The sequence below is a fragment of the Gossypium hirsutum genome, chromosome A08, assembly GCF_007990345.1.
Source record: "Gossypium hirsutum isolate 1008001.06 chromosome A08, Gossypium_hirsutum_v2.1, whole genome shotgun sequence".
In the NCBI taxonomy this organism is placed as follows: Eukaryota; Viridiplantae; Streptophyta; class Magnoliopsida; order Malvales; family Malvaceae; genus Gossypium; species Gossypium hirsutum.
In genome coordinates this window covers 94,774,428-94,787,782 of record NC_053431.1, presented here as the reverse complement: position 1 = coordinate 94,787,782, position 13,355 = coordinate 94,774,428, and the positions used below count along the sequence as shown (strand labels likewise).

General features: G+C 33.9%; 3 protein-coding genes across 3 annotated transcripts; 1 reads left to right on the top strand and 2 right to left on the bottom strand.

The window, feature by feature from the left end:
• Positions 1–253: 253 nt before the first annotated feature.
• LOC107926903 (transmembrane protein 205) lies at positions 254–2,100 on the top strand. The gene is made up of 3 exons (XM_016857850.2): positions 254–699; positions 791–1,010; positions 1,726–2,100. Exons 1-3 carry the CDS (start codon positions 494–496, stop codon positions 1,939–1,941), a joined length of 642 nt encoding a protein of 213 aa, XP_016713339.1. The 5' UTR covers positions 254–493; the 3' UTR covers positions 1,942–2,100.
• Positions 2,101–3,241: 1,141 nt separating this feature from the next.
• On the bottom strand, positions 3,242–6,650 carry LOC107926902 (phospholipase A1 PLIP2, chloroplastic). The gene is made up of 5 exons (XM_016857849.2): positions 5,807–6,650; positions 4,948–5,451; positions 4,734–4,793; positions 4,070–4,486; positions 3,242–3,986 (listed from the first exon to the last, which is right to left on the bottom strand). Exons 1-5 carry the CDS (start codon positions 6,458–6,460, stop codon positions 3,408–3,410), a joined length of 2,214 nt encoding a protein of 737 aa, XP_016713338.1. The 5' UTR covers positions 6,461–6,650; the 3' UTR covers positions 3,242–3,407.
• Positions 6,651–8,054: 1,404 nt separating this feature from the next.
• Positions 8,055–12,012, bottom strand: LOC107926851 (dnaJ protein ERDJ3B). Its single transcript, XM_016857793.2, has 10 exons — positions 11,731–12,012; positions 11,479–11,627; positions 11,246–11,372; positions 10,753–10,861; positions 9,848–9,964; positions 9,597–9,683; positions 8,937–8,996; positions 8,748–8,825; positions 8,606–8,677; positions 8,055–8,455 (listed from the first exon to the last, which is right to left on the bottom strand). Exons 1-10 carry the CDS (start codon positions 11,799–11,801, stop codon positions 8,297–8,299), a joined length of 1,029 nt encoding a protein of 342 aa, XP_016713282.1. The 5' UTR covers positions 11,802–12,012; the 3' UTR covers positions 8,055–8,296.
• Between the last annotated feature and the right edge of the window lie 1,343 nt (positions 12,013–13,355).

The following is a 13,355-nucleotide window of genomic DNA, read 5'->3' as shown; positions in this document are numbered from 1 at the left end:
TAAATTTTTTAAAGATAAATTTTTAATAAAGAGAGAAAATATAATTCGATTCTTAATACAAAAATTTTTATAATACTTTTATCTAATCATATTCCTCCTTTAATTTCACTTCACATACAAAATTTTGAAAAAGATAAATCATCACTTAACAATATATAATTAAAAAATATTAATTAGTACATCTTTTTCTAATATATTAAGAGTAATTTATCTATATCTCAATTATAAAAAATAAAATATAATTTAAATTTTCATCAAATCACATGCTCCATCAATCTCCTTATCACCATTGAGATAATCTTTGAATAAAATCCCATGAAAAATGGAAAAAAGAAAATACTTGTTCCCAATTTTTTTTTAAAAAATGAAATGGTGGACTGCGGTTTGTTCACGGTATGTAACATTTCCATTGAAATTCCTTACCAACTAACACCATGAAAGAGATCTCTATGTAACATTTCCTCCAAATCCCTAATTCTAGTAAAACCGGGAGATGGCTTGGTTAACACGATTCTTGACGGCGGTGGCTTTCTTTGCCGTCGGAGTAATATTCTCGCCGGAGACCTTTGGATCAAAATCCGACGACACAATTTCACCCATTCTCTCTACTTCTATTAAACTAGCTCATCTCCTCTGCTTCGCAACCGCCTGGGGCACCGCCCTTTGGGTCACTTTCATCGGCGGTATCCTCATGTTCAAGTACGCCTTTTTCTTTTCTTATTATACCCTTAATTAATCCCAAATTATTTAAAAAAATAATAATTTGTTATTTCCTTTAATTTTTACTTAGATATCTGCCAAGGCATCAATTTGGTAATCTGCAAAGCAAAATGTTCCCTGCTTATTTCTCGATGGTGGGGGTTTGTTGTGCCGTATCGGCGGCGGCGTTTGGTTATATGCATCCGTGGAAGTCGGCGACCACTACCGAGAAGTACCAGCTTGGCTTTTTAGTCTCTGCTTTTGCTTTTAATCTCATAAATTTGTTCGTTTTCACTCCCATGACCATTGAGGTAATTTCGTTCAGTTCTATCCCTTGTTCATCATAGAAATTGGACTTGTTTATTTTCATGTTAATCAATGAAAATCTCTAAAATCTGGTTTGACTTGTAGGGTTCACTTGGTTGGGAAATAAAAAGATAAAAGAACTTTTATTTTAGGGTTAATTGCACCTGATATCCTTAAATTATGACCAACATTCTATATTGAAAAATACATGTGTACTTGCTGCCTGGATAGTTTAAATTTGATGTTTTAAAAAAGAAAAAAAGAAAAAAAAAAGAGTCCCCTTAAATATTTAAAGCACGTGTTTATAATTTAATTGTCATATCTGAACTGACATTTAACACCTAAATTGGCAGTCAGGCTCACAAAATACAATAATGATAGTATGGAGATTCATTTAGAATATTTTGAAGTTTAGAGACAATTTAGAAGCTGGGCGATAGTTTGGATAAGTTTGATGGGTTGGAACCCATAAATTTAGTAGTCTAAGATATTTTAGGGTGATGAAGTTTTTTGTGTTTTTATGAGAATTTAGGGTATATTTGTACTGAGAAGTGAGGATGGTTGTATTTAAGATTCAGTTGATCGGATGGATGAGATTCCAAGGTGTTAAGTATTTTCTGATTTGTTCTATGTTCCCTAAGCAACCATGCAGTACATAAGTGAGTTCATTCTTACTAATGCTGCATTAGTGAGTTTATTATGTTGTTTGTGGACTTGCAGATGATGAAGCATAGGCACAAGGTAGAGAGAGAAGAGAACATTGGTAATGAAATTGGAGGGTTAAAGAACCACGAAGTCGCGAAGAAGAACCCAAAGCTCGCAGCCATGAACAAGAAATTTGGAATGATTCACGGGTTATCCTCGCTTATTAATCTTATGTGCTTTGGTGTTCTGGCTATGCACACATGGTACTTAGCCGGTAAGCTCAGTCTGTAGGTTGTACTTCACTTTTACATGGTTGTATGTGTTTTATGTTGGACAAACTGTTCCAAAAGCTCATGCTACAACTCTGTTAAATCGAAATACATGTTAAGAGAACAAGTTTAAATCTTGTAGCAGAAAAAATAAAAATACAAAGCTACTCCGCTTTTCCTATCGAGTTGGGTGAATTTTGTTTATTATGTTATCATTAGATTGTGTTTTCATGTTAGCTGAAAACTGGTAGGATAGTTTTCATTTTTCATTGAAGAAGAGGGTCAATTTCCTTTAACAGTGGGACTTAGCTTTGATTCAGTTTCGGACTTTTCCTGTTGTTCTACGGCAACGGGTCTGATATACCCCCACCATAACCCAATCCGACTAGTTGAAGAATTAGACCCGTCCCTATCCGTTTCAAAAGTAAAATAATTGAATTTAGGTTATATTTTGATCCCTATGCCTAATGTGTTGTTATGAAGCAAAACAACCTGGCGTGTAGCAATTATGTCTGTTTTCATCATCAATTGTAGCAAGTTTGTTGCAAACTGGCAAAAGTTAATTTTAGTTTGCATGGATACCAAATGTAGAGGGATTAAATGACTGGTTTTTACAGCATGCATATTAAGTTACAATTTTGATTACAGTAGATAGGCACCGATCATCACTAAGCCATCTTTTAATGCTTTTTAATTTAACCTGTCTACATAAAAAGTTTAGAAAAAGCTTGTAGGTTGCGCGGTTGTATGAAAGATTTGGGTGGGTCCTGCTTCTCTTTAATTCTTCCAAAACCAAGCCGACTTCTTGCCGTGTCAGTCACTGTGCTTTTGGGCTCCGTTTTTGTCCATAATTGGAGCCTTTTGTTTTTTGCTTGACTAAACCTTGGGGTTCGTGGTTCATCATTCGTTACATCATCAATGGAGACCAAAATTTGCCAGACTAACAACAAATTATAAGAATCTGACGAGGAATTGCAGATTCCAGCTGACCAAGAAACAACTTGTCAAGCTATGCAGGCTAAAGTTTGCTCGAAATTGCCTTGAGCTCAATCGAACATTATTTTCTATAGAGCTACTCGAATTCAATTAAATTTGAATTGTAATTGCAAACCAGCAAGTTCAATATCGTTCTCAATAACAATAACATCTAAGCAAGATCTTTCTTTCACGTTTCAACTACTCCCAGACATTGATATCCCCCACTTAAAGACAGCCCCATAAGCCGACACATTGACTATCATTTTCCTGAACATTTCCGGAAAAATCTCGTTAGCTTTAGGTAGCCATTATTGAAATATTAACTTCTACCAATGATCCAATGAGGCGATAAACATCATTACACTAGTGTTACTCATAATACAGAGTATAAACAATTTTCATAAGTTTTATCAAATTTCCTTTACTAAATAAAAAATGAATAAAAAAATCATCGACGGCAAGGTGATTCCACCTGTATAATACTCCCTCCTAAGAAACAATATATGGTTCTCAACGAAAATTGATCACATGGTATGCACCCAAGAGTAACAGTTTGGCAGGCAACAAAAGGATCACCAGCAAATGCATGTCCCTAGATGCAACTAGCTTACCAAACCGCTTCAAGGACGCTCTCCCGGTTTGTAAAACAACGGCTAAGTTGAATTGTCCTTGGTGTAGACCAGTTGTCGTGATGGACCTCCCGAGCACGATACCCGCACTGACGCCTCGAGATAACACCAGGGACCACCAGTCCTTGCGTCGTTGTTCTCTCTTGGTCTTCCTGATGCGATTTTGCTCTTGACGGATGACTTCTCGAACGAATTTCAAGTAAGATTTCATGTCATGATCTCTTATGATTGTTCCTTCGGAACCGTATGCACTACGATCACTTAAGATGTCAAGTGGATGTGGCGAGTTAAAGAAAATTCTCTGTGCAGCCCGGAGCAACTTCTCTTCACTATCTTCGTTTGAGAATGGAGAGGTTAGGAAATATAGACCGATTCCCCAAGGAAGGAGATGATGAGGAGGAGAGAATTTCTCATCTGGTTGTAAAATCAGAAGTTGCCCCATTGATGCATACAATAGATTCTGTAGCAAAACAAGATAAATAGTTAAATATCCATGTTCTAATTCAGTTGCATTTACAGTTTTCAAAAATGCAGATACATTACCTGATTATTGAGACAAGGATGGTGTCGAAACTTCCCATTAAGAGCCTTTAAAAGCTCTAAAACACGGCTAGGAAAATTGCAAGAGAAGGCTCGAGGAACAATGTCTCTGTGCATCGTAATTGCTTGAACATGACTTCGTGGCAACCTGAGTTGGCGAAGAAGACGGTCACCCCCACACATGATGCTTGGAGATCCAAACATTATAACGGGAAGTAAGGAAGAAGCCGGCACTTCACCTCGTATCAACAACATAAGATTTACCAATAGCGACAAGCTGCCACCGAGAGAATGCCCAGTGAAGCGGAAAGTTGCACGTTTTCCATGTGATTTTAAGTGGGAACGGACATCAGGGAGCATTCCCTCGTACATGCCTTTAGCAATCTCATATATACCTCTATGGACAAGAACATCCAGTCCCTTAACCATAAAAGATTGTACAGTATTAATCGAAAACCGGAAATGGATATACTTTCCAGTCCTCTATCATATTTACCGCATACCAAAAACAGAGGCTAAAGCATTGAACATTCTCATCTAAAAAAGATTATATATGTAAACTGACATCTGATGCGGTTTCAATGAACATTTTATGCATTCAAGAATCCAAACAAAATCAGATAAAGATTAACAAGAAGCAAATAGACACATTTTCTCAAGAAATTACCTCAAACTTGATAGGCTCGAAAAGTAGATTCGCCTGCCAAGATGCTAATGACTCAGATCCCTGCATATACACATCATAACTAGTTCAAAAATGTAAGGTAACAACATCCAAAATGCAAACTGAATCAATATAATCAACTCTAAATAAAAATCTGCAACTCCTATATAAAGAGAGCATGTGCCATACCCTTGTTAGTATGGATGGTGTTATCTACCTGAATTACATAGAATCTAGTACCACTCTGATCATCATCACAGATAAACCACTCACAAGGCGATGAATGCGTAGAGTTCAAATCATCAGCAACAGCTTGCTTCACTTCTTCCTTGGCAGCAACCACGGCCGTCACGGAGTCTGTAGTTGCCATTAAAGAGGCCATGTCAGAGTTTATCATATCGGAACCACTCTCACTTCCATTTCCATCTTTGGATGAATCCTTGATGCTTTCAGGATTCGACGATTTGAAAGGAAGCATGGTCCTTGTATGGGACTGCAAATAAGAAGCAGCAGAGGCAGCTATCTGATAAGTAGCAGAAGCACTGATCCGATACCCGATATTTTTCTTCTCATCGCCGTACATATCATCCTCGTTATTCCTTTGCACCTCTTGATTTTCAGAGGATACCTCATGATTTTTCTCAACATTCATTGCTGATTCTCTCTTCTCCATTGACGAAGTCACAAAATGCAAACCGTGATGTTTTAAGAGATTCTCAGGCTGAAATGCAAAAAAATAAAAATAAAAAATAAATACAGAAAAAATTACTCTTCAAAGATCCGAGCGATAGTTTCATCTATAAACAAACATCAAAGCACACATCCAACAAAAGAGAGAAACCCATCATCATCATCCAAGTACAAATAGATTACAAAACTATAAAGATATCATCAAATTTCAAAAACAAGAAATTTCACTCATCAAATCATCAATCATTTTGCTTTTTTCAGTGAAACCCAGTTTTTCACCTCTCTTAAACGAGACCTTAATCTAATATATAAAACGAAAACATGTTAAAACTTTTTAAAATTATGAATAATTAAAAAAAAAAGAACAAATTTCTGGGTTGGTCTACCTTAATCCTTGGAATGACATAAGCCAAGCATCCAAGGTAAGACATTTGAGCGTACAGCTTAGCATCAGCTAACGACACCCTTTTGAGCATCGTGGAAAACGAATGTTTATCGATTTCCTTTATTTCATTTTCATCATCACAGGTTCTGCAACATTCACACATTCGTTCCTCGCCGTTTTCATTGTTTCCTTCTTCGGCTTCTTCCCCTTCTTTACCAGCGTCTTCCTTCCACAATGACTTCACGTCCAAGATCTTCATGACCCAATTCCCGTTCCGCCCTTCCAACGTTCCGTTCATTTCTCCGCCGTTCACTTTCATCTCCTCTCCGTTACCCTTCTCCAATAAAACCGTATCGTCGACAGCCGTCCCGCTGTACCTCGCGTACTTCCTACCTCCACTTCCAGAAGGCCACAATGATTTCAATGTGTACCGACACGATAACCTGGAAAACACCTTCTTCTGCGGCGAAACAACCGCCCCGGACGACGACGACGTCGATTTATTATTGTTGTTGTTATTACTATTATTATCCGCCACCAAAGACCGCAACACCGCACTCACTTGCGCGGCGTTGGTCCTATTTTCCAATGGCCTGGTCACCGAGATCGCAGGTGGCATGCCATGAATCCCTGTTTTCAAACAAAGCCCATCCATTTTATTTTTTATTTTTTACAATTTGCTTGTGGGGGCGTAAAATTCTTTATAGTTTCTAATCAAATATTAGTATGAAAAAAATCTAATACTATAGTAAACAAAAAGTGGGTAAAACATAGGAAATGAGGCGGCAACAATGGCGGGAAGCAAGGCGCTTTTATCTCTTTGTTTCTTCAACCCGTTTTCCGGTTTTAAGAAGGTTGATCATTTATATATAAAAGAGAAAGACGGAAGGTTGTAAATAGGCGGAGGAATGGTTTTAAATTACCTTTGAGTTACAAGTCAGGGTAAATTACAAAACTAACCTTATTTTTGAGTAAATTTATATTTTGAAAATTGAATTTTGAAATTCACTACGTAATCATTCAACTACAAAATAATAAATTTATGTTTTTATCTTAATTAAAAGATATGGAGGACTTTAAATAAATAATAAAACATTAACACTAACTATTATTATAAATAAATGTTGAAATTCTAAGATATTAAATTTTAGTTTTCAAATTAATTATAATTTTGTTTTATTTAATACTGAAACCATTCCTAACTGTATATTAAATATTTTAAGCACAACATTAAGGCAGTTGTAAATCTACGAGGCCACTGATTTTCTGTACAGCTCATCTTTATGGAACTCCAGGGATGGTACAAGTTTTCATTAAAATTTTTCTCGATATATTTATTCACGTGTTTATCTTTTGATTTTTATAAATTTTTTAAAATTTTTTAATATATATTTAATTTTATATTTTTTAATATATTTTACTTGTACCTTTTTATAATATATATTTTCTTTTGTTTTTAAAAATATTAATATAGTATAAAACATTACGAGAAAGATTCTAGAAGAGTTAAAAACAAATTCAAGAAAATCATTTCAAGATCAAGGGACATCATCAATAAGGGGCAAGTAGGTGTATTAGCTTTCTTTTTTCTTTTTATAAAATGATTTTTTTCAAGTTGAAAAACATATTTGATAAATAAAAAATAAAAAAAAATATTTTCAATAATAAAAACGTTTAGTATTTATTTTTTATAATAGAAAACGAGTGAAATAAATAAAATTATTTATTTATATGCATTCAAACTAGACTATATGATTTAATATTTGAAAAAGTGTTTATATGAATTTTAACCCAAAGTAATTTATTAAATTAAAAATCCTTATTTTCAACATATTCAATTTTACCATTTACAGAGCATTTTCAGTGAATAAATGAAAACAACTTTTTTTTTTCACATATTTTTATTTTTTGAAAATCATTTTTTAAATTTTCAACTAAACTTTCAACTAAACGCATTTTCTTAAATAAATTCTAACTTGACCCAATTATTATTGTTAGTTTTTTAAAAAAAATAGATTTCAGGTCAGTTTGGTGGCATTAGAAAAATACTCGAGTCCAGTCGGAGTCGGGTTTGAGATAAATCTAGCCACGTCAAATTATTTACAAAAATTACCCTTAATATATGAATATATTAAGTTTTAAGTCTAAAATAAATAATAACATTTCTTAAAAATAAAAAATAAAACAATTAACTTAATTTTAGATCGGATCAGGTTGAAATCAGAATTTTTTTAAATTTAAAGTTAGGGTTAGAGACAAATTATTTTCTCAAGATAAAATTTCAGTTTAAGATCGAGACAGGCAAAAATCCTTGCATGCCACCCTGTTGCCGAGAGGAAATAGGCAACAAAAGGGAGGGGAGAAAAAAACATTAGAAACCCCTGGATTATCCTCATTTATATGTAGCCTCATCATGTTGTAATGGGAAAATATTAGGACCCAAACCCCCAAAAGAATAAAAGATAAAAATAAAAACTAATATCCCCTATTCCTAGCCAAGAACTTCTTTGATTTTGGACTTCTGGTCTTCCGTCAACGATGTGGGGAATAAAACGTCATAGGTGACATAGAGATCACCTTTCTTCTTGCTGGAATGTAATGGCATTCCTTCTCCTTTGAACTTTCTCACTTCCTTGTGCTTAGTAATATCCTATGTAATTGTGCAAATACAAAATATTTATTTTTTCCTAAAACATAATTTTGATGTTTATTTGTTTTTAAAATTTGGGTTTTAATTGTTGTATTTGATGGACACTAACTGAGCAAATTACCATAGAATCTGTCGTCGCTTAATGCTTACCTTAGAGCCAACGTTCACTAAATGGTCATCAAGATGTTTAATGGTCTTCTCAAAACCAACAAGAGCTTGAACCTGGTACAAGGAAAAATGAAGAGATGAGAAGTTGAGACATACATAGATACTATACAAAAAGGGGACTTACAAGTGTTATGGTGACTGTAGCGTGCAAGTCATCACCTTCCCTTCTGAATCGGTCATGGGGTGCAGTGCGAATACGAAACTGTAAAAAATGTTAGTCTCAATCGACCATGTGAGCATTAATGAGAAAATTCCAATATACTAAAGACAGACTGCACAGGATTGTCACTATAGCATCTAATCACATACTAACCTTCAAATCTCCAGGTTCTCCATCTACTATAGGTTCACCATCTTCATAAAAAACTACCTCCTGAAAATATGCAAGGAGCATTATTCCAAATCTATCAACAAGAATGATTAGCTCACGAGGATGAAAATCACAACATTTCATAGAAGATGTAGGATGAGAAATTCGAATGAAATTGTTTTAATTAACCAACTTGCATAAAAGCAATGTGTTCCGTTCACACATAACAGCAAAGAATACCACAGAGGTTTACTTAAGCATATTTCTGTGTTAGCTTCTTGTGGAGTAATGCTAAAACAATAAAGCATGTGAAAATAATTCAGCACGCACTGATACATGTAAACAATTATTCTTTTTTATTGCTAGCTTATCATTGTATGCGAGGAATCATGAAAGCATCCAGATCAGGAGATTCCAAGAAAGCAGAATGGAGCATCGTAGACTTCAGATTTGAAAAGAATTAAGAGAATAATGAAATACAAAGTACGATGATACTACTAAAAAATCGTTCTGCAACCAATAATTGTCATAGAAAAAAAAACATTTCATCTAGATAATAGTTTATCCTCTTCCACTTAACTTAGGTCTTAAGCTTGACTGCAAATTTGAACATTATTTAGGAAAACTACAGTCACAAAAAAATTTCTAATTCTACATGCTTACTTGCCCATCTTGCATTCCTTTCTCAATATCAATTGTGACATTAAACCCCTCTCTTTCAAATTTGACATTTTGGCACTGCTCACAAACCTGAGAAAAGAAAAATCGAGAATATAATAAAATAAAATAAAAAGCTCGATCAAAGCAACAAAATACATAACAATTATGACACTCTACAAAGCTCGACAGACAAGATAAAGGATAGAAGAACAGTAAGAAACTTAAATATTAAAGAAAAAAAAAGGCCAAAATACCTGTTCAGTCATCTGTTGGAACATCCCTGGACCAATTTGCCTATGGTAGACCTCATTTCTGCAGTTACAAGGCCGTTTACCAGGAGCAGGCTTTAATATGTTTTTCTCCCTCCAAACCTAGATCAATGCTACTTTTCTTTAAGAATATTCAGAGAAAGATCAAGATTGGGTATAGAGAAGCAAGCACCTAGTTAATAGCTTCTTCAAATTTCCCCAAAAAAGCTAAAACGAAAGACAAGAAGGAAAAGAATACATCATGTGCCCATCATCATTATTATTTCGTGATCATGTATAATTTACTGATCCACTAGTTTCTTGGGGAACATTAAAAAATAGTTAAAATGCAACATCATTAAGCAAATATCTGTATTTCAAATGATAGCCCAAGTGCCTAACAGCTCTTCTTTTGCACTTCAACCAGCAAATTTAACAAGGCTGACAAGGAGAATCCTAACTAAGCTATGCATGAGACTATACCCTTTGATGCCTAATAACTGATGAACAATCACTCTGAGGAGGAGAATCTAGCTTTGTCATTTGCTAATACACAAAACACACAAGTTAGATGAAGTACCTATGCAAAGCTTTGTTACTATTGCATAGATACAATGGTTACACGAATATCTAGAGAAAGAATAAGTACACTGGTAAATATTGTTTAGGTTACAAACTAGCTTCCTAAGTCCCAAGTTATAAGATTATATAATATTCAAACTTTCACATTGTTGTACACCAGGTAGCCACTAACCAACTTATTTAAGACATAAATGTATTAAATAAGGTACAAGACATAATGCACAAAAATCGTGATGCCCATAGTCCACACTACTAAGATGACCAAAAGCTGATCAATTATTGGATTTGGTTTAAGGGTAACAAATCCACCAGAAGACATAGGTTCTCACCTTAAGAGTACTTCCCATGTACAAATCTTCTAGTGTTGCCTCCAATTCGACAGTTACATCGTCACCCTTCACAATTCTCTCCTCTTCTATTGGGCCTCCCCCAAAAAACCTGAAGAAAAAGCTTTATCTTGTCACCAATAGTAGGTAGTTGAAATTGAATCCAGTAACATAAATAAAGGTGAATAGTTCCAAGAAATGATGGCTATCCACATTTAAACCTAAGTGAATATAAGATTAGGCAGACAGTTTGTATAGGCTAAATGATTATTTAATCAATGCTATCCCAAATATCAGTCAATAAAAAATATTTTATGGATATTTAATCAATACATTATCACCAACAAAGCATGCTCCTACGTTTGTTTTGAGTAAGTGAGAACTGAGAACAGATACCATAGCATTTCAATCACTACTATATTGCTATCAACAACATAATGCAATGCAATACAAGTAAAAAAAAAAAAAAGAGCGAAATTTTCAAAAAAAAACTTACGAGCTAAAAATGTCATGCATATTGACCCCCATTCCTCCGCCTGCACGGGCAGCATGTTGTTTCAAGCCCTCCTCTCCATACCTATCATATATACTCCTTTTTTGGCTATCCGACAACACTTCATAAGCTAACCTTTCATAAAAACCAAATTATTCCATCATTCAAAGCTCTTCTTTTTTTCTCTCTTTTCTAAAGAACAAAAAACTTAAATAAAGACGGAGAAATTTTTTTACCATTGTTAATATCTGCAAATCGCTTATTGGCTTCTTCATTACCGGGATTCTTATCGGGATGATACTTCAATGCCAGCTTCCTATATGCTCTTTTGATCTGCTCATCCGACGCTCCTTTCGGCACTTGTAATATCTCGTAATAATTCTTCCTGAATCAAATACGGTATCACGCCACATACTTTCACGCTCACAGGAACACCACTTTTCTGGATATATATATATATATATAGAGAGAGAGAGAGAGAGGCGTACTCTGCAATGGCGACGATCGCGTAAGAAAAAGCGCATAACAGAAAAAATCGCTTCGTTCTTGGAAGCGCCATGGATTTGAGACCGGTAGAGAAACTGGATGTCTAAGGAACTTCACAAATATTTACAAAAAAAAAAAAAAAATCCTTATCAAATCTTCGATTCCAAATAAAGAACACTTAATTTGTGTGTGAGATAATGAGAGGTAATTGATGCATCTCTTTTTCTTTTTTTTTCTTTTTTATGAAAATGGATCCTTTTTTCAGTTAGGTGCTTGGAAACTGGGCTTTAGAGACTTTACTTCGGCAACGTGTTCTTGCAAAAAACTGGCTCCTTTTGTTGTACCTCCCTATAGGGTTTTGCCACGTGGATGATTCATTTTCCACAGTGTCGCATATATGATTTCATGGAAAATGAAAAATTTATTTACAAATTTGTAATCCAATTCTCGTTAGGCTTTTTAAAACAGTCTTTAGTGAGAAGGGTTAATGACACTAAATGTCTCCAAAATATTGAAATTAATCCCTAAACTTTAAATTTGTCTCATTTGTTTAAGCATTAGGTTGTAACAATCAAATCCCTTAATTAATTAAGCTTTCAATTTGGGCATTAAATACATGTACAGCATATATTTAGATTAGATTGCAATCATGTGTGGCTAGATTTAATGTGGATAGCTTAGATGAGACATGTTAAAAAAATAAAGAGTGATAATAAAATTTAGAAGAGCTATTTATTTTTTTAATAAATTAGATCTAAATTATTCATGTAATTGACATATATATGTATATATTTTGATCCACATGTTTTAAAAATAAATTCACGTCTCATTTTAATCAGCATTTAATGCCTAAACTAATAACGAGGTTGATAAAAAAATCTAATTGATGATTTAAAGATTCAATTATAAGGTTTTGAAATTTGGTGATGAATTCAAAATTTAAGCCATACAATGGGGATGTCATGTGGAATTAAATTTTCTATGGGTTCTCCCGTAAATGGATATGGAGTAACAAATTTTCTACAGGTGTAGGCTGAAAAACATTGCCCCGTCAATCCTCAATTAATCCAACCCACTAAGCAATTTGGACTTTAAGGGTGTGCTATTTAAGTTTTTGACCTAAAATACAACGTTGGTGAAAAGTAAGGCTCCGTTTGTTTGCCAGTAAAATATTTTTCGGGAAATAATTTTTGGAAAATGATTTACTTTTTTAGAAATAATTTACTTTTCTGGTGTTTGGATGAATCTGTGTAAAATATATTCTGTTGTTCGACAGATTTCTTGAAAATAATTTCCGGAAAAGCTGTTTTAAATTAAACAAATATGTATTTAAGAATTTATTATCTTTTCATTATTTAATTGAGTTTATTTTATATATATATTAATAAATTTATATTTAATATCAAGCATGTACAAGTTGTCAAGTTCTTATATTACTCTAAAAAAGTTAGACAAAAAAATTTTAAACCATTATATAGGAACCATTGCCATGTTTTGAGATTTAACTTGGACAAAACAATAATTCAAGCCTTAAAACAAAAATATTTGCTTAGTTCAAACTAAAATGGAAGAACAATTGCCTAACTTAGTGGATCAATAATAAATTCAAGCCCTAATGTAGTATCAG

Coding starts and splice junctions, on each gene's coding strand:
- LOC107926903 (XM_016857850.2), top strand. CDS start 494: ATGGCTTGGTTAACACGATTCTTGACGGCGGTGGCTTTCTTTGCCGTC. Junction 700..790: donor GGCGGTATCCTCATGTTCAA/GTACGCCTTTTT, acceptor ATTTTTACTTAG/ATATCTGCCAAGGCATCAAT. Junction 1,011..1,725: donor TCACTCCCATGACCATTGAG/GTAATTTCGTTC, acceptor GTGGACTTGCAG/ATGATGAAGCATAGGCACAA.
- LOC107926851 (XM_016857793.2), bottom strand. CDS start 11,801: ATGGCGCTTCCAAGAACGAAGCGATTTTTTCTGTTATGCGCTTTTTCT. Junction 11,628..11,730: donor GCGATCGTCGCCATTGCAGA/GTACGCCTCTCT, acceptor TATTTGATTCAG/GAAGAATTATTACGAGATAT. Junction 9,684..9,847: donor TCCAACAGATGACTGAACAG/GTATTTTGGCCT, acceptor TTCTTTTCTCAG/GTTTGTGAGCAGTGCCAAAA.
- LOC107926902 (XM_016857849.2), bottom strand. CDS start 6,460: ATGGATGGGCTTTGTTTGAAAACAGGGATTCATGGCATGCCACCTGCG. Junction 4,794..4,947: donor CTAGATTCTATGTAATTCAG/GTAGATAACACC, acceptor GTGTATATGCAG/GGATCTGAGTCATTAGCATC. Junction 4,487..4,733: donor TCGAGCCTATCAAGTTTGAG/GTAATTTCTTGA, acceptor TTTATGGTTAAG/GGACTGGATGTTCTTGTCCA.